Source organism: Cyprinus carpio, chromosome A1 (genome assembly GCF_018340385.1).
Source record: "Cyprinus carpio isolate SPL01 chromosome A1, ASM1834038v1, whole genome shotgun sequence".
NCBI classification, from domain to species: Eukaryota; Metazoa; Chordata; class Actinopteri; order Cypriniformes; family Cyprinidae; genus Cyprinus; species Cyprinus carpio.
Window position 1 is genome coordinate 19584022 of NC_056572.1, and position 27741 is coordinate 19611762.

At 35.8% G+C, this 27741-nt stretch overlaps 2 protein-coding genes across 2 annotated transcripts in view; both read right to left on the minus strand.

Moving 5' to 3' along the window:
* The window catches only part of LOC109069588 (cholecystokinin receptor-like), a 34530-nt gene extending 11378 nt beyond the window's left edge, over positions 1-23152 (minus strand). Inside the window, exons 1-2 of the mRNA XM_042756749.1 lie at positions 22673-23152; positions 9489-9737 (exon numbers count right to left, since the gene is read on the minus strand). Of these exons, the coding sequence (XP_042612683.1) occupies positions 9489-9737; positions 22673-22826 (403 nt within the window). The 5' untranslated portion in view covers positions 22827-23152. The remainder of the gene's footprint in view (positions 1-9488; positions 9738-22672) is intronic.
* Positions 23153-23583: 431 nt separating this feature from the next.
* LOC122145074 lies at positions 23584-26908 on the minus strand. The gene is made up of 4 exons (XM_042756756.1): positions 26691-26908; positions 25064-25390; positions 24463-24587; positions 23584-24028 (listed from the first exon to the last, which is right to left on the minus strand). Exons 1-4 carry the CDS (start codon positions 26773-26775, stop codon positions 23918-23920), a joined length of 648 nt encoding a protein of 215 aa, XP_042612690.1. The 5' UTR covers positions 26776-26908; the 3' UTR covers positions 23584-23917.
* Positions 26909-27741: the final 833 nt, after the last annotated feature.

Below are 27741 nucleotides of genomic sequence, written 5' to 3' on the forward strand. Positions count from 1 at the left end.
AAAGGGTCTGAATACTTAGGACCATGTGATATTTCAGTTTTTCTTTTTTAATAAATGTGCAAAAATGTCAACAAGTCTGTGTTTTTTCTGTCAATATGGGTGTGTACATTAATGAGGAAAAAAAAATGAACTTAAATGATTTTAGCAAATGGCTGCAATATAACAAAGAGTGAAAAATGTAAGGGGGTCTGAATACTTTCCGTACCCACTGTATATGCAACCTGGTAAAAAGTTGCAAATGTATTTCGGCGTGTTGTGCTAATGAGAAACCAGGGCTGCTACTGCAGTACCTCTGATTATCCAGCGACTTCATGGAAACACTTTGACAGATGGATTTCTAACTGATTGAGTTTAGGGAATTTCTTACACTCTCCTTAGATGATTTTTTTATCTTTTAGTCCAAAAAGAAGCAAGATGCGAGCGCACCAAAGAGAATTCAGTTTACTGAATATATACAGTGGTAGATAAATCCTCTCTGCCTGTATTTGCCAAGGTCGCACATACACTGAGCTTTTCAAAGCAGACTTTCAGGGAAATGTTCAGTGCAGCATGACGTTTAAGAACTTTTCTGAAAAGACAAATCTCTGAAGCTCTTCTGTGGTTAAACAGTCAACAGTTTGACTCTATTCAGTCTGAAACTATTATGTTCCACATAGAACTGCTGTTTTTTCCATTTCAGTTAAAGGAATCTTTTAAGTGATATTTTTCACATTAGCAATTAAGACATGTCATGAATACATTGTCTGTATTCTATGCTCCCAGAAATATTCCAGATCTAATTTTTATCTCAAAAGAATTCACACTGGTTGAGAATGAAGCCTAATTTAAAACGTGCTTATGTTACAGACATTGTAACCACGTTTACCAATCGCACAGACAATGATTTGTGCTCTGAGGTATTTTTCTTTCTTGTGGGTAGACATTAGCAGATATGACCACTGAGGGTAGGAAATCAATGACTCATAATGGTTTTGTGCATTGATTGCCACATGGCTGACTAAAACCAGGAGCCCAAAGCACTCTCAGATTAATGCAATAAAGTGAGCAAGGTAATACAAGAGAATTGCACAGAATGCCAGTTGAGCTGTAGAACGTGATGGAATGTTCTCACAGAGGCAGCGTGTTCTTCCTCTGACTCAAGGCCAACACTTTGCAGAGTGAGAATAACTTATTGCTGTCCAGCTCAGTGCCAAGTAAATTCAGAGAAAAAATACTGATTTAGGACCAGGCTGTGCTGCACAGATCCTCAAGGCTTATAGCTTATATTGTTATATTACACTCATTAATATGTAACACTATGTAAAAGATGATGTACAATGTACCAGTCAGTTCATTTATTTGGGCTTTGTATCATCCTGAAGGGTTTCATTTTATAATAATGACTTGACTGTACATTTTCCACTTATTACGATACCAAATGAGCAAATAAATGAACATGAAATTACAATATTATGTAAGAAGAAAAAGACTGCAGAGTGAGTGTAAGAGACTGGTTGCCAGGGACAACAGTATACAGTGTTGTGGATTTACTACAATGTGCTGCATTTGACCTGTCACAAATCCGGTCTATGAACTTCCCGTTTTTTTCACCACAAGAGGTCATTATCCACCACATGGACTCTGACACTACACAGACAGTCACGCTAACCATGGACTTCAGTTCCCACAATCCATTTCACTCTGATTACACACACACGGCAGCAGCCATTTCACTAATTACACATTCACCTGAAACCAATCACACATACTATATATCACCCACTCAGATCCTGTTCAAACTGCCGAGTATTGTTTAAGCGTTTATGCTGTTTAGCATAATAGCTACCTTACAGAGCCAGTTCCCTGTCTTTGTTTAAGTATTTAGTTCTAGTTCCCATAGTCTAGTCAAAGTCTTGCCTTGTCTGTTTTCTCCTGTTCTGATCTTCTGCCTGTGTATCTTGGATTAACCCTTTGCCTTGCTGTTTCGGACTGTTTGTATCTCGCCTGGACTTTTGCTCTTGTTATTGGATTACCCCTCATCAAGCCCTTTGGATTATGTTCGCCGTTAATGTTTATCAGATTACTCTTGTGTCTTGCCCTCAATATACTGTACCTGTTGCCATTGTCTGACCCTCACCTGTTTTGACCACGTCCTCAAATAAAGCTTGCGAATGGATCCACACGTCTCATGTCTCGCTTGCCCCGTTACATGACCAATCAGATTCAAGCATTCCAGCCAAATGTGTAATTTATATGTGTGTGTGTGTGTGTGTGTATATATTTATATATTATATATTTATATTTAGTCATTTATCAGACGCTTTTATCCAAAGCGACTTACAAATGAGGACAACAGAGGCAATCAATTGAAGTATTAAAACAAACAGATCCAAAACTAAAAGCTAAAACTTTATAAATACTACTTATACACATTTTAAAAAATAAAGAAATACAAAAATGACAAAAGCATACAAAATTTCAAAACTTAACATTTAAATGGAAAAAAATAAAGCTAAAAACAATTCAAAATATTAAAGAACAAAAGGTATAAGAATATAATAATGATTCTAACATAACACTAAGCCAAACACCAAAAAACAGCTACATACGTGTATGTACAACCACACACACATACATACATACTCTACTTGAATCTACTTGAAGAAACACACACATACACATATATATATATATATATATATATATATATATATATATATATATATATATATATATATATAAAGTTTCATTTCCATTTAGTTTGTTGAAGTATTAAAATAACTCAAATTAAATAAAAGTAAAACTTAATAAAAGACCTATACAGACAAAATAAATTCAGACATAATTTAACTAAAATTAAAATAAATACAAATAATACAATTTAATCGACAATAGTTTATCAGTAATCCTAAAAAAATAACACTGCCAAACACACATGCTAAAAAACAACAACGTACTACTTACACACAGTAAGAAATGGAAATGGTAATGTATGTGACCCTGGAACATAAAACTTAAGTGTCTTAAGTGTAAATTCTTCTAAATTGAGATTTATACATCATCTGAAAGCTGAATAAATAAGCTTTCCATTGATGTATGGTTTATTAAGATCGGATAATATTTGGCTGAGATACAACTATTTGAAAATCTGGAATCAGAGGTTGCAAAAAAATCAAAATCCTGAGAAAATCGCCTTTGAAGTTGTCTAAATTAATTCTTAGCAATGCATATTACTATTCTAAAATTAAGTTTTGATATAAAATATCAAAAATACAAAATATCTTCAAAGAACATGATCTGTACTTAATATCCTAATGATTTTTGGGATAAAAGAAAAATCTGTAATTTTGACACATAATTTTTTTTTGGCTAATGCTAAAAATATACCCCAGTGACTTAAGATTGGTTTTGTGGTCCAGGGTCACAGTTTTTCCCCCCATGCCATCTCCATCTTAAACAGCTAACACAGAAATGATTACCTGTTTTCTGTAAATACATATACATATTCCATCAAAAGCATTACTTAAAAACATAATGTAAAAAAATACTGTATGCATATTTTTATTTATACAACTGTAAAGTAAATAGTGCACAGATCTATATATGCTCTGATGGGTCGTATTTCAGGGATTTGGACAAACGACCTAAACGGGCGTATTGGTTGGAGGACAGGTTGTCCTGGTTGTTACATCATCCTGCCTATGATGTCACCATTCTATTGGACTGATTTCACAAGTGCTTCAGAGCATGTTTAAGCAGAGCTGTTCTCAAAACGTTTCCGACACAGCTCGAATTCCCTGGTGGGGAACTTAATTTTCTTGTTACAGGCACAGCATTCTTTGAGAAGAATGCTTAATGATCTTATACTTTACCAGTCTGTTTGAATCATTTCTTTTCAATCTTGATGCCCTACAGTTTTCAGAACAATATATGGATTGGTGTTAGGATGATGTGGCACATCAAAAGGTGGTTTTCAGAGAGAAAGAGACATCACATGAGAAATAGTACAGTTAATGACTAGTTAGTGCAATATCAATATATTAACATAGTTAAGTCAGACTTAAACTATAACTGGCAACTAGAGTTGTTGTGTGATGATGTACTGAGGTAAACAGGATGTGCTTGTGCTCTGGAAAGTGACTCAAGTGCTTCAAGCCTAATGTACAAAGCAGTATTTCAGTTTGTCAAATTTATACTTGCTAACATGATAACATCCTAATAAACTAACCAGTTCAATTGTTCAGTCACTTCACAAACCTAAATAACAGCATGGGTGAACAGAGGATGTCAGTAACAAAGTACATTTACTTGATTACTGTACTAAAGTACACTTTTTGCGTATCTGTGCTTTACTTCATTTATTTATTTATTTATTTTTTCTAGAAACTTTTGACTTTAACTTCACTACATTTGAAAGACAAATATCGTACTCTTCACTTCACTACATTTCTATCAGGGTTCCCAAAGTAGAAAGTCATTACCATGTAACAGCTTTTTTTTTCTTAAATGTGACTTTTTTTTAGACAGCCTATAAGTAATCCCTTTCATAGGGTTACATGAAGTGAGTGATTTCCCAGCATTTTTTGAACACTGACCAGTTGCAAATGTGATATTTATTTACAACAAGTCAATAATAAGAAGTTAATATTGTGGTATATATTAGACACAATATCGTCTGATTTTGCAAAACTGGATAAATTAAAATATAGAGCCACAGAAGAACCGGTGTGCATCTCCTAACAAAACACAATAGGGTGTTTGATTTGAAGCAGCACTGCACAGACCATTCTGTGTATGACATAAAAGTACAGCTAGAGCGATCAGAGAGCATTTTTGAAATTTTTGTTAAAGCTGTGTTGCTGTTGTAAAGTTATACAGCTACAGTTGTGTTTCTGAGTTTTAAAGCAGGATTGATATTTTTTTTTTTTAATCAGTCTGTATTTCGGCAATTTCACTATCCACACGGCTCACATAGACGTGCACACGCTGCCATGCTGCTTTTGTGGGGGTTGGTAGGAGTGTTAAATCATTTTATTTTTTTGGTCAACTCCCTTGTTTCGTTTCTATAGGTTTTTAACATTCTAAAAGCTCTTCATTCCAAAAATACTAAAAGCTAGTCAGAGTATTCAGTAGGTGTAATGTATTGTAAGTTGCTTCAGAGGCATAAAGTATTGCAATTATTACATACAACAATAATAAACAGTGCATTGACATAAAAAAAAGGAAATTTACTTTTGGTATTTAAATACTTTAAAAATCAAGTACTTCTGTACTTTTACTTAACTAAAAATCTGTGGTTACAACTTTCACTTGTAATGGAGTAATATTTGACCAGAAGTATCTGTACTTTCACTCAAGTAGTGTTGTGTACTTTGTCCACCTCTGTGGGTGACCAAGATGTTGACATGATGGATCATATCACATACAAAGTTGTTTTGTTTTGACATTATAATTCCACTTGAAGATGTTTAAAATAAAATAACTAAATTAAATTGTGTTTTAATAAAGGAATAGTTCACCCAAAAATAAAAATTCCCCCATGATTTACTCACCCTTACGGAGCCCCGCACATGACATGCAAGAAAAAAAAAAATTGTGTGCACGATTTACTAATTCGTTCCCTCAATGTACTAAAACGTGCACACGATTACTATTGCATTCCCTCGATTTACTATTTACGATTTACTATACTATTACGTGCGCACAATTTAGCAAATCGAGGGGACGAATTAGTAAATTGTGCGCACAATTTATAAATCGAGTGAACGAAATAGTAAATCGAGGGAACGCAATAGTAATCATGTGCACATTTTAGTACATTGAGGGAACGAATTAGTAAATCGTGCACACGATTTAGCCTACTATTTTTTCCTGCATGCCATGTGCGGGGCTCCGTACACCCTCAAGCCATCCAAGGTATATGACATTCATCTCAAAATAGACGGATACAATTGGAGTTATATTAAATAATGTCCAGGCTAATCCATGCTTTATAATGGGAGTAGATTTTAGCCCAAAATTTGAATAAGTCCAAAAAATTGCACCCATCCATTATAAAAGAAGTCCACACAGCTCCAGGGGTTAATAAAGGCCTTCTAAAAGCAAAACAATGCGTTTGGGTAAGAAAAATATCCATATTTAAAACTGTATAAACTCTAATCTCTAGCTTCCGCTAACTGTCACACTGTCATACCAGCTTATGATGTAGGACGCAGGGGCAGTGCGAGTTCCAGTGACGAACACTTAAGCACAGAGGAGAGAGCAAAACAAAACACAAATCACGAATGAAAAGTACAAAACTAGGACTAACTAAAGAAAAATGTTGGAGTATTTTGATATAAGCCAGAAGGAGACTATACCTATCAACACTCCCGTTTTTCCAGGGAGTCTCCTGTATTTCACACCCATCTCCCGCCCTCCTCTCGTTTTGTTATTTCTCCCAGAAAACTCCCGTAATTTGTAAATCCCCTTTCTCAAATCAGGCTGTTCTGAGATTCCTATCAGAATGACGTAGTTCTGCACAGGCCCCTCCTACGATAGTTTTAGATTAGATTAGATTCAACTTTATTGTCATTGCACATGTAAGGTACAAGGCAACGAAAATGTAGTTAGCATCTAACCAGAAGTGCAATAAGCAGTAAGTACAGGATATACAGTGTCTACAATATGTTACAAATGTACAGTTGTCAGAGGGCAGAATTCAGTAAGGAGACAGCTGTAGGGAAAAAGCTGTTCCTGAGTCTGCTGGTCCTTGTCCAGAGGCTCCTGAAGTGCCTCCCGGAGGGCAGGGGGTTAAACAGTCTATGGTCAGGGTGAGAGGAGTTCTTAAGAATACTGCAAGCTTGACATAGACAGTGTTTTCTCTGGATGTCCTCAATAGCAGGAAGTGTTGTACTTGTGATGCATTGGGCTGTTTTCACCACCCTCTGCAGCGCCTTGTGGTCAGCAACTGAGCAGTTCCTATATCAGACTGTGATACAGCTGGTCAGGATGTTCTCGATCGCACACCGGTAAAAGTTCACCAGGATTGGTGAAGACAGCTGGTTCTTCTTCAGTGTCCTAAGAAAGAAGAGGCACTGGTGAGCCTTCTTGACCAGGCTGGAGGTGTTTGTGGTCCAGGACAGTCTCTTCGAGATGATGGTTCCCAGGAACTTGAAGCTGGTTGATTGACAAGGCCGTCTTACCTTAGACCCGCCTTGAGTGAGCTGTGAGCTGTCCGCTAGGGCTGCACGATTGATCGAATGGGATTGTCATGCGCATTTTGTTAGTAAAGCCGGTTCTGTAATCAGCAGTAAATCATCATCACATGCTTTCAGATGGAGCAGCATTTACTACACAAAGCCATAGTTAACTAAAAAAAAAAAAAAAATCGCAGACAATTTTATTGCATGATTATGAAATCGAAAAATCGTTCGTAATATTGACAGCTGTTTGCATAGCTTCTTTAGTGAACTACGGCTCTGTGTAATAAATGCTGCTACATCTGAAAGCATGTGGACAATACCACATTTAATAACATATTTTCACTCCAAACTTGTGGCTTCTTACACAGAATAAGGCACACAACATATTTCATAGTATTCTAAGCAGTGATAAAAGCATTGCATTGTAAATATACCTTATTTTAATGAAAATTATAATAATAAGAACTCCGATAAACCATATATTGTCACACTCCGGTGTTTATGAGTCACATTGAATCAATGAAAGCAGTTAAATCTTCTATTTATCCAGCTACCGCTATAGGCATATCCTGGGTTTTTCTGCCAGGCAAATCACACTCGACACTACACTCCCCCCCTTGCATTTAAATTTAAATCTACTTCACATCATCAAGCTGCTTCACTGAAAGATACGCATGACAATCACAGCTTCTGTCAAATCGCGATTTCAATTTCATTTTGATTAATCGTGCAGCCCTCTGTCTGCCATTGTGTCGACTCCGGTGCAGGGGAAGACAAGTACATCTTTAAGCTATTGAATGTTTTGTTGTTGGATGTCATAATGTGTGTTCCTGTGGCTCAGTGGTAGAGCATTGTGTTAGCAGTGCAAAAGTTTGTGGATTCAATTCTCAGGGAACACACATACTGGATAAAAAAAATGTATATCCTGAATGCACTGTAAGTCACTTTGGATAAAAGCGTCTGCTAAATGCATAAATGTAATGAACATACTGTAGCAGTTGTCATTTACTCCTGACATCTGAAGATGCAGAGGATTAAAATTACTTTTGTTTTGAAGGGAATGCACCGATCCCCAATCTGCCTAAATGCATCTATGTTTGCACGAATCAATCATGATCAAGCTTCATCTACAGAAGTGAGTTTAAGGGTTTTTTTCATGAATCTTTGCAAATCTCCTTTCCTAATATGTGCTAGTAGGCAAGTTTCACAGCCAAAGTAAACAGTACTGCTCGTCACCCCACAGAAGAGAGGCGCGGGGTCAGCAGAGCTCATCAGCATTTAAAGCAACATGGACTAGAATGACTAGAAAAAAAAAATTAGGTGTTTGTACACTACTACTCTACCACTGAGAAATTTTAATCAAAGTATGTTATAGACTTTTCATTAAGACCCTAAAGAATAATATCAACTTATATAAAATGGGCATCCGATGACCCCTTTAAGCATATTGTATTCGCAGGTGAACATAAAAAATCTTACATACCACTACTGGTGAACGAGCCAGTGTAATGTAAATATCTCTGAAAGTTCTGACATATGCCAATAGCATGAGGATATCATCACGTTCAATTCTCATCAGAACACATCAGTTCTCGCGAGAACTCATGCCACGAGATCTCATCACACCCTAATAAATAAATATATATATTTCTCCTCATATATCTATATATATATATATTTCTCCTCCTCCCCAACTCCTCACTCCTATTCTTAGCCCAGTTTGGGGATAGGGAGAGCACGCCAAATATCCCTACTATGTGTTCAATCTGATTGTATGTAAGTGCAAACTCGTGAAATTGTTTATATAAATTATGTATTTTTGTTTGTATGTATGTATGCAGCTTCAGTTCTTTTGTGTGTGTGTATCTGTTTGGACAGAACATTTAGATTTAGCCCCTCACACACTGTTCTCAATGATAAGGTACTATAGGGTTTAGGAGTCCTTGGATGTTATTTTCTCCTAAAAGCTTACCCACAACAAAAAACACTAAAGCATTTTCCAAAGCACCTAGTTTTTGAACAAAATATTTTGCATAAGTGAGATGGAATTAATTAGTTGTGCCATGGTGCACAAAGTTGGCTCACGTTTCAACAGCTCAAATCACAACAGAATAATTTTTGAAATAATCCTGTTGTTGTTAGACGATTCTGGAATAAATGAAAAAATTATAATGAGAAAAGTAATTAAAATGCAGCATTGCAGGATAAATTGAAAATGATCAGTGTCGTTAAAGTTTACTTTAGCATTAGTGAACAATGCTTTGGCAGAAAAAAAAATCAAATATGAATCTTCCAATTGAGAAAGCTTAATTCAACATTTCTCACCCATGAAATAGGCGACTGTCTTGCACATCACAGAGCCAAAGATGAAGTCCTCCAACAGGCTGGGGATGAGATTAAAGGGCATGCAGAAGATGGCCATCATGAGATCACTAATAGCCAGTGAGAGCAGGAAAGAGTTGGTGACGGTCCGCATTCTCTTGTTTACTATTAGGACCACAATGATCAGCAGGTTCCCAAAAACACTCAGGAGAAAGACAAGAGAGTAAAGGATAATCCTCAGCGAGTCCATTTCTGAGGAAAGAGAAAAGGCCAATTTGGTCAAAGGAATCAATACATTCTCACACAACACCCTTTTTATTTATATTTTGAATTTTTGAATTTTCCAAAGGGAATGTGTAAAACAGCAAAAATTGATGTGCCAAGGTATATGTGGTGTATTATGAGTTATAAGAAGGGGGGTCTGTTTACATGGCATCATCTCCTCATCAGGACAGTATTGATGCAGACAGTTGTGAAAAAAAAAAAAAAAATTATTTTACATGAGGAATCTGTAAAGTAATTGCACTCCCACCCAGGTGGCTGACCTCGCCTCAGGTTTGAACAATCAATTTACCATCAGTCACACAGTTCAAAGTTTTCTCTATGCTTTTTTAACACCAAGCGTGTAGACGTTACTGATAATCATTCTCCCTGTTTCGGTGGTTGATTCTGGCTCATCTTTCACACTCCTGAAGTAAAGCCACATAGTCTATTAAACTTTACTCAGACGTTGTGAAGTCAAAACAACCATATTTTATGAACATTTTAAAAATCTTCTAAAATGTACATTTGATTTATTGTTTCTTCATTCATAAGTTGCAAGGGAGTTACAATAGAGTGAGTTGTTGTGAGTTAATATGATTCACTAAATATTCAGCCAGTGCTGTGGTGTTTAATTTGTCATCTGATAGTTTGGTTTACACGAGGAAGAAGTTGGAAAAATATTTTATGAAACACTTCAATTTGATTCCACAGAAACAAAGTGTACTTTATAGCTTACTGTTATAGTGATGTATGTAAATCCATTTCCACATCAGAGTAAAAAATTAAATAATAAAAATAGGTAAAAAGGAAACTTTATATTGTCGTATCTTCATATCTTACAATTGAGACTTAATTTATTAATAAATAATAGTGACATTACCTATTGCAATGTTACTGTCTGACAATTATATTTTTCATAACTGCAACCTTATTTTTAATATTTGCTTATTTTTATGGGAGTTTGCAAATTATATCCCATAATTGAGACTTTATATCTAGCAATCGTGTCATTTATTTTTAATTTATAACATAACTTTTATTGACTTTAACTTTTCTTTCTTCTTATTTTAAACTTCATCTTACAAAAACATGTTTTATTTTTTACACTTGAGAAGAATCAAGCTTGCAAAGCTTTCATTATGGAATCTATATGTCATCGCTCCACTGATCTGTGTTAATGCAGCTGAATTCAGGCCACTCTATGCCTGCTCAAAATTCAGTATAAAGACGCAATGCTGCATTATAGTCAGACTATGCCTGTTCTGAGCCAGTTCAGCTCCTAGTATCAAAGTATACAGCTGTCACAACCTCATGGACTTTGTGTTTTCACCATTCTTGCCTTTAATAAGTGGTTGTCATGGTTATTGATTTTATTATGCTATTATGTTCAGGTGTCTTGTTATTATCCTTGTTTGGTCTGTGTATTTAAGTTCCTGTCTGTTCAGTTTGAGGTTGTCGGGTCTAGTCAATGTTACGTGTGCCGCCAGCCTTCCCTTGTTTGGATTTATCTGACAAAAATGTCTTGTTCGATACTAAATTTTGATACCTAAGGGGTTAATCAAGGAAAAACACTAACGTTAGTTGTGTTCGACTTTATGCTGCGCTGACGCAGACTGATCCAAACACAGATCAGTCTGCGCAGCGCCGCGTCAAGTCGAACACACCTATTAGTTTACACTGACCAATGCCCAGAAATGTGGCTCACATATTAGGCTGTAGTGTGTAAGCTTCTGACCCCCCATCCCCGTAGATGTAAGGCTTCATTTACACTAGTGCATTTTTGTTTTAAAACAGCTTTTTAAAATGTAAGTGTTCCTCATTCATACTCCACTGCTCAAAAGATCCCTGTCCACACTACAGTACACAACTGAAAACCACCATTGATTGTTTGTAATAACTTCCGGCTGTGATCTAATGTCTTTTAGTCATATAATGTTGCTAATATTTGTTATTTGTAGTCTTTTATATTGGGCTAATCTACTTCTTAGCTTTTCTCATGTAAACCCCCTGTATTGTAAGGAAAATAGGCAGAATCTCAGGAAAATGACATACAAACCATATAATGTCGCAATCGTGTGTTTATTAGCTTCATGTTTCATTCGTAGAAATGGGTTTCTTATGTACAGAACCAAACACGTAATATGATTGACATATGAGCAGCGAATGAGCTTCCTCTGAGGCAGAACAGTAATCGTGGAAGAGAAAACAGACAGACAGGCAGTGCTGGAAACAGCTGCTCATCAGTAAATCAATGGAAAATGAACAGAAATGATGATTCTGTCTGAGCTATTTGTTTTAAAACGATTTTTTTTAAGTAATGTGTAATGTAATCTTGATAAAACCGATTTCGTAAAATTGGTTTAAAAAAAAGTAGCGTTCAGGAACCGGTATCGAAGTCAAGGTACTGGTATCAGTATCGATATTGAAAATTTTTGAACGATACCCAGCCCTAGCCAGGAGTCTCTGTCTTCTAGACCTGAGGAGCCTGTGGCTCTGCCTCTGACCTTGGGTGTCTCCGCTCCAGCTTGTCCCTCTGTCTGGACTCCTGCATAGAGGGCAGCACAGGAGTGGATTTTCAAACCTCTCCCGTCCCACTCCCACAAAAAAAAAAAAAAAATCCCAACCCATCCCAATCCCACAAAAAACTGGGGGAAATCCTGTCCTGTCCAATCCCAAAAGAATGACTCCCATTCCCTCCCACTCCTGTGCTGTTTTTTTTTTTTTTTTTTGGCCGGAATCTGTCAGTTAATGAAAAAAATTCTGTACAGATCACAGCATGCCCACCTAAGTTGAATTAAAATCCAAAATGTAGTTTATTTACCATACAAAAACACACTCAAACACAACAAAAAAAAAACACAAAAATAATTTGGGAAACATTAAATCTAATGTAAATCATCCATGCAAACACACACGCACACATTATAAAAAATTAATTGTAAAATTTTTTGGGTTACTTGGTATCATCCAGAAATGTCGGTGAGCACAACTGAGGTATCATTTTCCAACAGGAATCGTTGCAGACTCCATTTATGATTATGATTTTCGTGGCTACAAAGTGCATGGGGTAGCCTTCTTCTCTTATATTATTGGTGGTTGGCATTGGCATACCAACTTGGTGAATTACTGCCACCAACTGTTACAGGTGGGGAGCACATCATTCACTTAACCAACCACACCAAAGCAAACAGGAGGAGAGCATAAATTGGTTTTATTATGCTATTATGTTCAGGTGTCTTGTTATTAACCTTGTTTGGCCTGTGTATATAAGTTCCTGTCTGTTCAGTTTGAGGTTGTCGGGTCTCGTCAGTAAGTGACACCAGCCTTCCCTTGTTTGGATTTACCTATCTGTGAAATGCTTTTATGCTACCTCTAAGCTGCATTATATTTGCAGTGTAAATTTGGAATATTGTGCCTATACATAAGCTTTTCACTTGGTTTCTTCAGTATTAATTAATCAATTCTTCAGATCCTTAATACTGTATTAGAGATAAAAAAAAATGCTTTTTAATAGCAGCTAATATAAATATGCATTCTTTGGCATAGAATCAAGAACAGCTTAGCAGAGATAGATTTAAAGTGTCATTCTGTTATTTACTCCCTCTTTTGCTGCGGTTTCATAACAGAATGCATAAACTTTGCTCTGTCCCTGGGCATAAACAGATGGAATTCTGAGTACAATGGAAACCTCAAGAAAGCATAAAATTGACATTCGTGAAGTTGTGGCGCCTCCAGTCACAGTACAGTCGGTCACAGTCAGTGGTGTCAGCACCACTACAGTTAATCCAATGTCATCCCATTGGTATAGTGTATTGCTCATTCTAGTTTTCATTGTCAGTCTGCGTGTAGTGTCATAGCTGTTACTGTTGTGACAGCTCCTCACTTTTCATGTTCCCCTGACCTGCCCTGACAGTTCTTCTGTTCATTTGTCTTGCAGCTCTGTTGGGAGCAGAACCCGTTTTCACAGGAGCAGTACCTACCAGCTGGCTCCTCCTAGCATGTCAGATTTAGTTAATATCAAAATAATAGGAAATAAAAATCTATATTAATGCAATTATTTAGGGTACATTTATTAATCAATGTTATGATGTCAGGGTCCTGTCACTTTGGTGTCAATGTGTGAGTGTGCAGCTCCAAGTTGCTGCCCCATCCATGTGTATTTCCATTGCTATGACCGTTCTCTTTAGATCCCACATTCTAGCACACCGATTGGTCGATTATGTACAATGCCTGCATGCTATTGGTTAAACTACTTTTTAGTGATTATCTTCAGCAAGCATGAAAACAATAAGAAAATAAAGCCAAAGCCCCGGACATTTCAAGCAATTTAGAAACCCCGACTGGTACATGTGCTTGTGTGTTGTGATTTTTTTTTTTGAGCAATTGTAACAGTTTGTTTTCCTTCATAACTCAGACTATGTGAAATACACTAGTCATCTTTTGATGCAAGAAACAAATATAGGTGCACTAATTAATAATACAACTGATATATTTTCACTAATAAGGACAAGACTATAATATTAAATTAAATGCAAGGAATCCCTTGGTGGGGGCAATTGTAACACTGTCATAATAACCCACTGTATCTCAAATAAAAGCCTACCTCAAAGTAATTGCTTTACTGCTGCTGTAGTATCTAATAATGTTACTTAATTTTTTTTATTTTTTTTTTTTTTTTTTTTTTGTATGTGGTTCAAATTATTTTAGATGTCATGCATCATTTGCATTCAAAAAAGCAAAAGTTACTTTTAAATATATTTTAAATATATATTGTATGTATATATATATATATATATATATATATATATATATATATATATATATATATATATATATATATATATATTATGTGTCAGAAACAGTCTTTAACCAAGCTTTAATTAAATACAAGATAGACATATAACAGAATAACTCAAAGAGATCTTGTGGAGATAACATTAATTTTATTTTTTAAAGATATTTAAAAGCAACACATTGTTTAATGTGTAACACTAATACTTTTTAAATGTAGCTTTACATTTAAATATGTTCATTTTCTAACGGAAAAGTATGTCAACACAGACAAACAAGGTGCTTACACTGGGCAATGTTGCCCATGATGCTGCAGCCATGATAAAATCTTGTATGCTAGAAAGCCACGCCTGTTTTAGCATAGTTTGTTCATGTTAATTTTTTATCAATAACCTAGAGATAAAATGCATGTAAGTTTAAATTAGCAGTCATCTAAACTTTAGACAGCAGAAGAAAAATACTGTACATTCAAAAAGTAACTTTCATGCTGAGTTGAAATGATTGTGCTCCTCAGAAGCATAGAGAGAATCCTACTGAGCATGTGCAGATTAAACGTCATCACTCTAGCTTGTTTCTGATTGGAGGAGCCTCCTGTTACAATTACAGTCTCCCCTACTGCTTAAAGTCTGCGTGAACCGGAAGTTGCAAACGACTTTTCTCCAGTGTTGTGACGTATTTCCAAGAGAAACGGTATACTAAATAAGGAAAAATAGTGGGCGTGGCTTTATTTTCCAACTAGCACCTGATTGGATCTAGAACCAAAAATGCACCTCCTCGCCATCTCTTCTTTCACGCACTGTCAATGCTCGCAAACACACAGACAGCCTGTCTACTGTCAGTTGGAGGGGCGTGGTTACGGATGCTAAGCAGACACCCAAACCGTCAAACCTACGTCATCAGGGAAGGTCCTCCAATGCAGTGGGGAGGGGCATTTTCAGATTTTGATTAAAGATTACGAAGACAAAATTTTTTTGTGTGTGGATTGACTTGCATGGATGAATTGTTCACCATAAAACGATCAATTTAGGCAAAGTAAATAATATGGTCAATTTTGATTTCAGTTGGACTTTAATACAGTGCTGCATGTATGAGAATAAAGTTATACATAAGTCTATACTATTTAATACCAATTATGTGGGGTCTATATTTTATATAGTTTTATTTTGATAAACATGACAAAATATAACATTAAGTTTCCATTAAGTTTTTACTGTTATAATTTGTGAGCATTTAGTAGGACTGAAAGTGTCATAAAAAACACTATATACATGTGATCGTTGTCATACTGTAGGTGAGTTTGGATAATAGTGAAATATTTGCGCAGCTGCTCTGGAGAAACTTCACTAACTGAACCAGCAGACTGCTCTCAAATCGTTTTTATGGTACTCTGATGGCATACGTTAGAGTGACATGGTGTGACGTTTGGTGTCTCAAATCGGACAAAATTTCTTACCATTATGTATTGCTTCAAGTCAGATGCTGATCAGTATGCACAGTTTCGCATTAAGTCAAGCACATATTTTTTCACGTCAAGCCTACTTGTATGGAAATTATGTACAGGCATTGCTTGTGCCAGTGTTATGAATGGGTAGGGCTGGGTGATATTCCACAATTTTATTTTTTAGAAATCAAGGAATCTCGATTTTGAATAGAAATATTACCAAATGTTAGAATTAGACACTTAGAACTGACAATAAGCCAGTGATAACAGTAAAGAGAAAAGAACGATCAAATCTCATGTCGGCGCACGTGATTAACAGCTCACGTGTGACACGATTAGCGAAGGACCATAAATTTAGCGCTATAGGCGTCATTCATACAGCGCTTTTGTTTTGACAAAGATGCACCGCAGGCAGTGGATTAGGTAAAACATGCAAGAAGATGGGAGAGAACTTATTTTAACTTGAGCGCTGTTTTAGAAAGCTGTTTCATGCATGAGCCACTGCAAGAGACGTGAGCACAACAGTCAAACACATCCATGTTTACACAGAAAAAACAATGGAAAAGCAGCACAATCGAATAAAAAACCTGTAAAGAACTACTACTGTATGTCTGATATTTCATGTTTGCATCATGGTGACAGGCTGAAAGTTGCTGTTGTTTTTAAAGAACATTTATTGTTAATAAAAGTCTACTGTTATACCTTTAGTCATTTCGAATTTGAATTAGGCACCATTTACACTAGTGCGTTTTCATTTTAAAACAGTGTTGTAGAATGAAAACGATCCTCGTCTACACTGGTGTTTTCGCTCCGTTTCAGAAACACTCTCCGTCTACACTACATAACCTAAAACACATGTCACGTGACCATTCATACAAGTACAGTTATAGATATGAATTCCCTATTATTTAGATCGTGGACACATCTACTTGCTTGGAGCGATCGGATGGGGAATCTAAGTATACATCTATGGGTTCAACAATGCGCATGATGTTATTGTTTACACGGTCGTCAAGGATACCCTTACGTAAAAATAAGTTTATTCAAGTGTGCTATTAGTATACTTCTTTTAAACTAAAAAATAGGAAAGTATGCTTTTAGTTTACTTTTAATGTACTTCTCAGAAATAGGATTTATGTACTCCTCAGAAATATACTTAAAATGACATTTAAGTGTACTTGGCTTATACTTACAAAAAGTCTAAATATACTTGAACTTTACTTAAGTATACTTAATCAAATAAACTTGAAGTATACTACTTTTTGGTAAGGGTATGCAGACCGTGTAAACAATAACAGGTTTCAAAATGGCGGAGCGTCCACACGCAGCCTCTTCTCTCTGTCCCGACAGAACAGTGTTTTATATTTAAGGATATGCAGACCGAATGTGGGCAGCCACGCCATCGTTTTCAAGTCTCTGTTTTGGTCCGTTTACACTGAAATGTAACCCCTGAGTTTTCAAACTAAAACGTTTGCAGCGTTTTTAAAAGTCTCCGTTTTCGAGGGTTGAAAACGCCGGAGTAGTGTAAACGATAGGCGTAACCGTAGCAAAAGTTATGCGTTTTAAAATGAAAACAAACTAGTGTAAACAGGGCTTAGGCTACCTTGACTTACAATATGTAGTTGTAGTTTTTGCATCTTTTCTGCAAAGATATTTAAAAAGTGATTTGTTTAACATTTACATCATGTTGACAACTTCATGTGTGCTGCAATTGGAATAGAAATTTTATTTAACTACAGGGTTAATAAAGAAAAAGTAACCTGAATCATGTTGTAGTTAAATTTTCAAGTTGACTAGTTAAAAATCTTAAAAAATCGAGAATTGGTCAAACATTCTGGAAAAATCAAGATTTTCATTTTTTGCAAAATCGCTCAGCCTTATGAATGGGTCCTTATTCATTTGATGAATCAATTTAAAATTAGTCAATGGGAGTCACACAGTAAGTCTGTGATTTTTAGAATGTCATGTAATTAGACTGGGTAAAAGGATTTTCTGCAATTTGAAGCCAATTAAAAATTAAAGCCATTTTATTCAGGCGCAGTGCCAAATTCTAATGTTAAGAGCTTCTGTTCAATTTCAGTGCCAAAGAAAACACAGCAACACAGTTTAAGCATCCAACCATTATTACATCAATGCAGATAGTAAAGGTTTTTTCTCATTTTTCACTGCACCACATTCAACACTATAAAACCTAATAACTGTCCTCAGTAACACTTCTTTATTTAACCTGTTTGATGTATTTGATTGTTCGATAAGTGTATAATATCCTGTTCAGCCAATACATTTTTTAATAAGGAAACTGCAAATTACAACACAAGACATTTTAATTTGTCAGCACTTTAGTCTTGCATATGAAAGGGTTTTACAGAGTTCCTGTAATTAGCTCTATCATTGTTACTTCATACTGTATATGGACCTCAACAGTTAATATAGATAAGAGCTATTAGCATCAACCCACCTCAACAACAACTACTGTACATACATTTAAAGCAGCAGCAGTCAAACTATATTACCACATAATTTATTGATGCTGCAATGGCAATTAGGCAGGGGTGTCGTAGGGTGTGAGGAAGGTTGGATGAGGGAACAAACCCCAACTCTCATATGATTTTGTGTTTTAAACTGTCAGTTAGGACATGTACCCTAAAATAACTGCTCTTAGATGTAATGATACTAGATATATGGGCTCCGTCTAAAGACACTGAGTGGTTTATCCCAAAATGCCACACTTCACACTCCATCAGGTAGTTGGCAAGAGATGCCGCAGCTAATATCAGGATACCAGAAACGGAAAACGAAAGATGAGAGAGCAGGATGAGAAGTGTTCAAAGGCTATTAGCAGTTAGAATTAAAAAGATATAGATTTGTAAATATAATCAGCAAAATATGTTTAGTCAGAACCTTACAATTTGTAAAAAAGATATGTACTGAGAAAAACATTCCTTTCACATGGAAAACATGGGGTAGACTAATACTGTATGTGTGTTCTCTCTCTCCTTGTTTCTCTTGGCAGGTCTTCCAGCCAGTTCTATCAAACCTTTACAATTAATCCAGAATGTGGCAGCAAGATTCATTTTTAATGAGCCGAAAAGAATACACGTCACACCTCAGTTTATCAATTTGCACTGGCTACCAATAGCTGCTCACATAAAATTCAAGGCATTGATGTTTGCATACAAAACCACCACTGGCTCTGCACCCCTTTACTTAAATTCATTACTTCAGACTTATGTCCCCTCTAGAAGCTTGCGTTCTGCAAGTGAACGTCGCTTGATTGTGCCATCCCAAAGAAGCACAAAGTCACTTTTACAGACTTTTAAATTAAATGTTCCCTCCTGGTGGAATGACCTGCCCAACTCAATCCGAGCAGCTGAGTCCTTAGCCATCTTCAAGAATCGGCTTAAAACACATCTCTTCCATCTTTATTTGACCCTCTAACTTTTGCACTCACTATTCTAATTCTATTTTTTTTTTTTAAAATAATCTAACTACCTTTCTAATCTTTTTGTATTCTATCTATTTTTTTTTTCATTTATTATACAATTATAAAAAAAGACCTCTAACACTAGCTTGCTCTATTCTTTTTCTATTCTATCTGTTTTCTTTTTATTTATTATATTATTTAAAAGCCCTTGCTACGTGTACTGCATTTAAGCTAACTGAGACTTGTTATAGCACTTATATATCATTGCTCTTTTGTTGTTTTTGATTGCTTCCATTGTCCTCATTTGTAAGTCGCTTTGGATAAAAGCGTCTGCTAAAAGACTAAATGTAAATGTAAATGTAAAGCTGTCTATTCAACATACAGTATTTCAAAGAATCATACCTCCATACTATAGGGTGACCAAACGTGCCATTTTCCCAGGACACGTCCTGGCCAGGAATTCTATATTGCCTAAAATATCCAGGTTTTGGCTTTGGTTTCCCATTTTCATACTTAATGAAAGTAATGATCGTTTGACCAATAAAATGCAGACATTGTACGTCATTGACCAATCGTGGTGCGTGAGAAGGTGGGATCTACAGAGATGCAGTCAAAGTGATGCAGATATGTGTACATATTAGTGTTCGACTTGAAGCAGCACTGAGCATACCAACCGTGTATGACATGTAAGTACCGTGAGAGCAATTCAAAAGCACAAGAAGCCGTCTGCTCTCTAGAGCTCTCACGGTACTTTGTCATACAACAAATGGTCTGCACAGTGCAAAGCAAGCCAAAACGTGGATAATTTAGGCAATATAGAAATCCTGGCCAGGACATATCCTGGGAAAATGGCATGTTTGGTCACCCTTCATACTAATGCATTATCATTGCAACTAGAAATAGGTAAAACACTCTTATACAGACATTTGTGGTATTAAAATACTATCCACATTAAAATAAACAAGCTATGCATTAGCACTCCCATTTATCCCAATGCCCCTCATTGGTTAGTGCAAAGAACTTTGGGAGTACGCCATTTGAAATTTGTAATCTTTGCTCATGGTGGCACATGAGTGTTCAATTCTGCTGTCAATCACATGAAATTGCAAATGACATGGCGTTATAGTAATGCTAATGGCACTACATGCAACTGCCGTGTCCTCTAATTATAAGCGGCTTGTTTTTTTCAAAAAGTTGTTTATAAGTTTGTGTGTCATGGGTTGCAGTTTTTTGGGCTTATTTGCAGAACCCAGTCATGTATTTGGGCTTGACAGTGCCTACTAATAGCAGCTGTCAAATATCCCTACCTACTACATCAAATATCCCATACTCTACATGATGTCATTATCAATAGCCATTCCTCATTCCTGCCTTGCTCCTCCCCTCTCCTTAAATGCTTGCTGTTTTCCTTTCTATAAGTGCATGCATGTGTGTGCACACAGAGAGAAGTATTTATTGATTTTGATGGCCAGTTGTATCATGCATCATTTTTAGTATTATTATTTTAATGGGGTCATTTGTTTAGGTTTATTTTGGTGAGACAATTTGCCTGTTTTAGAGTTTTTTTTTGTTTTTTTTTTGGCAAGACCAGGTTGCTTGTTTTTATACAGATGTTAATGACTATACTGAACTGTGATAGGAGAATATATGTTGGTTTTTTACAGTACAGTTTGGACAAAAGCAGGCACAAATATTGCTTTCAAAAATATTATTTAATCACAATACACTGATATTTCTGAATGAATGTCAATGGAATAATATGCTCTTTGTAGCCAGATGGTTGCATCTACCAAATGGCTGCAACTTGAGCCCTTGTGCTTAACCTAGAGTGGGATTTCTCCAGTCAGAGAATCTGTATGTATTATTAGTTTGTTCCAGTCCTATAATTGCCATGTGTCATTACTAAACATTCATATATAATAATCAAACATGGCAATTATAGAACTGGGACAAACTAATGTACATTCAAATAACCCAATTGGTAGAATATTGATTGTCTAATATGTGTTTATATGTGTGCATTATGTCTGTGATAAAATGTGATTGACAAATGCTTTAAGAATGGGCGATCTTTAAAACCTTTTTCTCCAACTCCTGCTCCACATTTATGCTCATGCACTAATCACAGTCTTGACTGTATACCATCCTCTTTCATCATTTACACTGTAAGTGAACACATCAGAACACTCTCAAATGAGAAAGCTAAAACTGTATAATCTCTCCAACTTTTGTAGCGAGTGGAACCACCTGACTGAGTGAGTCACCAATGAGTGAATTTATAAAATGTGTGGATCCATAAAATAGAAAAAGATGACTGAAATGCTGTAGCAGTTTTGTAATCAGAGGTAAGACGCTGCGAAGGTGCATAAAAACAAATGGAATTATTTTTTTCCCAGCTGGGAGGTTTCATTAGGTTCATCAATGTCAAGTTGGAAATCTCCAATTACATATGTTTGAAATGAGCAGATGAAATTATTGGCTGAAGTTTTTAGCCTAAAGAGCCTTACTGGGAGTGTAATCTCCTACCAGACTAACACTCCCCCTGACTTGTGTCAATCTGATTCACAACCTTTTTTTTTTTTTTTAAATATATCATTCTCATGCCCATAAATCATCCTTGAGGTTGTGGTTTTGAGTACCTATTAACTAGTGTCCCAATGATGTAAACACTAGGCTACATTTGCATGTTCAGAGAGTATAATGATAATGATGGGAGCTGACAAAATATGCAAAGCACATCCTTGGGGTTTAATTACATTAAACTTTACCTCTGACATAGTTCTTGAAATACAAAACGAAAATATTAACTTTATCACTTTTATTATAACATAAAACTCTGTGAATATAGGCCTATTAGCTATACTTTTTTTTACTATTTAAAAGAAAAACAACCATTCATATTTAATGAGCATTTTAAATAAACGTACAATGTACTGAAAAACAAGCTGCTGAAAGTTTATATTTAATGTGTATATGTGAGCTAGTGGTTGCTGGGGCACAGTTGCTTTGGGAATGGTTGATTCCATAATTAATGTTAAGACACGCTGTTATAGCTAAAGTATATACTGTACATAATGAATGATCTGAACTGGAGGAAAAAAAACTGTTTTGTACCATCAGCAAAGGTTGAGCGTATCATGTGTTTCCTACCATTTATCTCATGATGTATTATACCGTCAAAATGACTAACAAAAACAACAACAAAAAACATTTATGCAACAGGAAAACAAGACAATATAACGTTGACATGGATTAGTTTGTCCTTACCTTTTGCTCGTGTGGGTTGGAATATCTGAATTATTGACGCATTTCTACAGGTGGCGTTAACTTCCAACGCAGAGGTGTTAAAGCTGGAATTGTCTGGGGTTCTTGAACATTCCCAAAACGGGATCTGAATTTCATTCATTTTCTGTAAATCCATTGACCCCCGAGAACTGGTAGGAGTATGGGTTTCTAAATCAATTTAAAACTATTTATTCACGATATTGCAATTAGAGTATATTTTTAAAAGGTTATATATTAATACGCGCTAAAATATTCTGCGCACCCATTGCGCGCGAGTCTGTGAGAGAATGTCTGTGCGCCTGAAACTGTAGTCACTGGAAAGCGCGCTGCAGCTCTGATGAGCGAGCAGCGTGGGTAGACAGTTCTTTAAGGGTGTTAGCACAGAGGGTGGGGTGATTATAGAAAGGGAGGGAGAATTACAAGAGTAACTGACTCACTATGAGTTAACAGCAGTTGGCAGTGCCCTTCAAACTAGCGGCTCTTGGTTAATGGAATGTAAGTCCTGCGTCTCCCTCCAGTGGATGTTCTGTGTTATTGCTTGTTGATCATCAAACAGAGTGAGAAAGGTAGAGGAAAGACAGAAAGAGAAAACAAAAGCTGCTTCAGGCATACCAGTAAGAGGTTCAGAACTCTTAACCGCAGAGATTTCATGAGATGAACTTTTCTTACTTACACTGTCATTTTCCAGTATGTGTGTGTGTGTATGAGAGAGAGAGAGAGACAGAGAGAGAGAGAGAGAGAGAGAAAGAGATAGAGATAAAGATACCGTGGGGGGAAAATAGCTGAAAACAGCAAAATCTTCTTTTGGGGATGTTCTTAAAACGAAACGTGGTTCAGAACCTGAGAATGTTGAAGTGGATCTAGTAAATCAATTGTGCAGGCTTGGATTTACATATAATTTGATTTATTAGAGAAAAAAAAAAGTCTATAGTAGGCCTCCTTTCAGACATGAAAATGTGCATACAGTTTCAAAAAAGGAAAAGGCTGTTGTTTTATTTATTTTTGCAAATAAATGTAACAAAACGAAAATACTAGCAAATCTAATTACATTTAGGCTACATTTAATAGTGGGTTAAATGAAAAAATAAAATGTAAAACTGTGAAAAAAATTCAAACGTAGTTGGATTTTTCTCAGAATGCAGTGTGCCCTTTTTAAAACATGGCTGATGTTATGTGATGCTTTAGTGGTTGTTCTTGGCAGGGTTTGTTAAAGGTTGTCAGATAGTCTCATACTACAGTGTCTATGTAAAAGCCCTGCCAGGTTGGATGTTGAACCCCCTGCCATTTCCGTCTGCATTCTCTGTCCTTGAAGGGAGTGTCCATTTGACTCAACTTCATCTGATGCGCATACATGAGAAAGACATCAAGAATACAATTATCAAACAAGTGCAACATACCATTCAACATATCATTTAGTCAACATTCAAAGACCTGAAGCCAAATTTTAAGTCAATCCATAAGTAACTAAATATTTATTGGCAAATGATACTGTCAAAATCATAATCATTATAATCAGTGAATGTTATTTTTTAAATAACATAATATAATATATAATGACACAGCATTGGTAACCAATATTACAATGAGAGGCCATGGTTACTAATTGGCATATTTAAAAATTGATATTAGCCACAATCATATATCTGAATGTTTTTTCATGAGACATCAATTAAATGGTTAACTTTTCTAATACTCTGTAATACATTGTATCAAATTATAGAAATATACTCTGTTGAATGACCCTTTTTCTAAATGAAAATATAATTATTTACCCGCAGATTGAAAACGATACAAGTCGTTACCAGCCCATATATGACCATGGCTCCAAGCACCACCCAAAAAGCCACCACCAGGTAGCTGACATCTTGACAGACGGCATGCTGTTTAACTGGTCTCTCTGTTGAAACACACATGTTGGGTTTCCATGTTTTATATATATATATATATATATATATATATATATATATATATATATATATATATATATATATATATATATATATATATATATAAACTTTCATACTAAATAATTTAGTAAGATTATATTTAACTGTTTTTCTCATGGACACCAAAAAATGTCACAAGATCAAAAATTTGGGATATTGCTATACTTGTGAAAAAAGTTTGACATTTTGTCCCCACAAAGTAGGGAATACCTGAACCACACACACACGCACACACAAATAGAAAAAGAGTGACACAGAATGTGAATTTTAACTGTACATTAACCAGAGCACAAATAATGAAGTCTTTGTATTACAAATAAACTGCTAATCATATTGCCAATTGCTTTAATTCTCTGCATAATGCTGTTCACAGTGACAATGTCTACATTGTGTGAACAAAAAAAAAAGTGAAAAATAGTGAACATACCTTCAACAAACACAATAGTTTGTGGTTTGTGCTCCACTTGCTGAAATGGAGGAGGAAAGATTCTCTCGGCCTCACAGGTGTACATGGCTGTAGTATTTTTTGTCACACCATTCAGGATAAAACTGGTACTGTTATCCACAACATTAACTGTGAAAGCCATCCCCGGACTGTTGTTAATTTTGCTGATGATTGTATTATTAACGCTGATGTAAAAGATCTCGTCTGAGCCTTTATATAATCTGAACACCATTTCTGGTGCACTGAGTACAGGGCAGGGAACAGTAACACTGCTGTTCAATGCCACATGTTGAAATGGTGGTAGATTACCTGCGGTGAGGAGACAACACATCAGTAACATCTTAGAACTGCTTAATAGACAGTGTTTAAGCTTTAACTTTTAAAATCTAAAATCTGTACAATATACACTTATATTACATTTTTTACTTCGTCTGTAGTTTTTGCAGAAGTGGATATCCACCACACAAATCACCACCACGTACATGCACTATTATTATTATATATATATATATGTATAGATAGATAGATAGATAGACCTCTACGAATTAAAAATCTATCTATCTATCTGAGTAACTTCATATAAAATTCATGTGCATAGGCACTTTCCTATATACCAAACTTGTGAGAATAAAAATAAAATAAAAAACAAGCTGAAAAAAAGGTTAAATGCCAGAATAACAAAACTGAAAAACAGTTTTGACTGGTTTCTTCATTTTACAAATATTATCCTTTCCCTGTAAGAATGGAGAACTGCTGTCATAGAGACCGTTTCTTTGAACAAATTGCTTTGAACTTCACTTTGTAGAATAAAAGGAAAGACTGAATCATCTTTTTGCAGAATGATTAATTCCACTGTTCATGTACTTTATTGTAATTTGCAGCCTTGCAAATGAGATGTTTGTGGTGAAGTTGGTTTTAAATGTGTCTGACTGCACAGTATTTCAGTTAACAAACCTCATTCAGTCGGTTAGACTGTATTTTGATTTATACACTGGCACCAAGATGTAAAATTTCTTGAATTATTTTGCCACTTTTTTACCAGTTTCTCTTATGTATACATTTTCTTATATATTATTATGTATTTATATTTGACTACCATAAGGGCATTTCCCACATCCCTGTCATCCCACACACTTTTTGCTGGGATGTAAACAAATAAAAGGTCTTATGGTGTCTTGTATTTTTGACTAGATTTCATAATTTCCCTGTAATACATATTTTGACTATTTCAGAATTAAGAATTACTACTTTAGATTGTTGTAATTCCAACCTCATAAAATGTGATTTGCCAAATGGCTGATAAAACTGATATATGCAATGTATTTCACTTTTATATTTGTAGTGCCTTGTTTTAAGCTGTCAGGCCACTGTAGGCCTCTCGACTCAAAGCCCCTGCATTTAAAAATTGGTCCCACTGCTAAAGGCCTTATTCTGTCCCATCCTAAATAAGACTTTTGTCAAATAAGCTAAGACATGCTTCATTAACAATCAGCTAATCAGTTAAAATGATTTAATATGACTGAACCCCCCTTAACACATTAGGTTACACAAACAGTAATTACCCACTGTAATAAATGTTTAAAGTAAATCACAAAATAAAAGATCTTACCTTTGCACATGCTCTCTGTTTCAGATAGGCTGCTATGGAAGAGACAAAGACTTAAGAGGGTCACAGATGCCCTAAAAATCTCCATCTGATGTATTCGAAGTCTTCACACAATTGAAATTGTGTTGAAAACGACAGAGCCGCTACCTTTCGTTTTCGGACTGTTTTGCAAGGATGTCGATCTTGTATGGCAAATTCAACCTTTGGTGTAACAGAAGAACACATCACGAGCCAAACAGGAAGTTTCCGTTCTCTCCTTGCACCCTTTGTGGTTGATGTTATTTGCATGTTTCATATAGTGCGTCGGTTACAGATTCTCATGGTATCATACAGTAGCTGGTGTTTCCTCATTGAGGGGAGGTAGTAAAGGAGACCCCTGTAGGGGTTTTCTACGAAATGGTCTGTTTGAAGAGTTGACAAGTTATGTAGGGTTAAATGGGGTTGTACTTGAGAGTAACAGACACAGAAAATTAGAGAGGGGACGCTGAAAAAGAAAGAGGACTCTTCAAAGTTAAAATGATAGAAACCATTGATCGGAAAAAGATCTGTAGGCTTTTGTTTAATAAAGTGCATTAAAGGCATTTTCTGGCAGTTACTGACTCCCTCTAACACATGTGATGGACAGGAAAATGTCTTTAAGATGATTTATTGTAAGTCTTCATGTTCCTGTTTTTTAATTTAAAACTGGGTGTATGTCACAGCCAGTGCACTTTGTGATCTCTATGGCAACCAATTCACTGAACACTGAAACCATCGCCAACCCACGATGCTGATGATGTTCTGTTATTTTTATTTTTTTTGCATTTCCCTTGATGGAAGGAAAGATTCTGATTAATCGAGTTTCTTATATTATTCATGAGATGAAAACACATGCACATAATAAGGTTTTGTGGTTGTGTTTATATTTAGACCTAAACTGGTTTCAGACCCCTGCATGTCTTGCACCCCGGTAAACATACTTCCTGAACCACAAAACGTGCACACTCTAAAAAATGGCTGGGTTAAAAATAACCCAATTGGCAACCCAGCACTGGGTAAATATTGGACAGAACAC

Bases quoted from the DNA above. Each gene is read 5' to 3' on its own strand.
- LOC122145074 (XM_042756756.1), bottom strand. From the start codon at position 26,775: ATGGAGATTTTTAGGGCATCTGTGACCCTCTTAAGTCTTTGTCTCTTC. The intron at 25,391-26,690 runs GTAAGATCTTTT...TCCTCACCGCAG, and splicing joins AACAGAGAGCATGTGCAAAG to GTAATCTACCACCATTTCAA. The intron at 24,029-24,462 runs GTAAATAATTAT...TATGCGCATCAG, and splicing joins GTATCGTTTTCAATCTGCGG to ATGAAGTTGAGTCAAATGGA.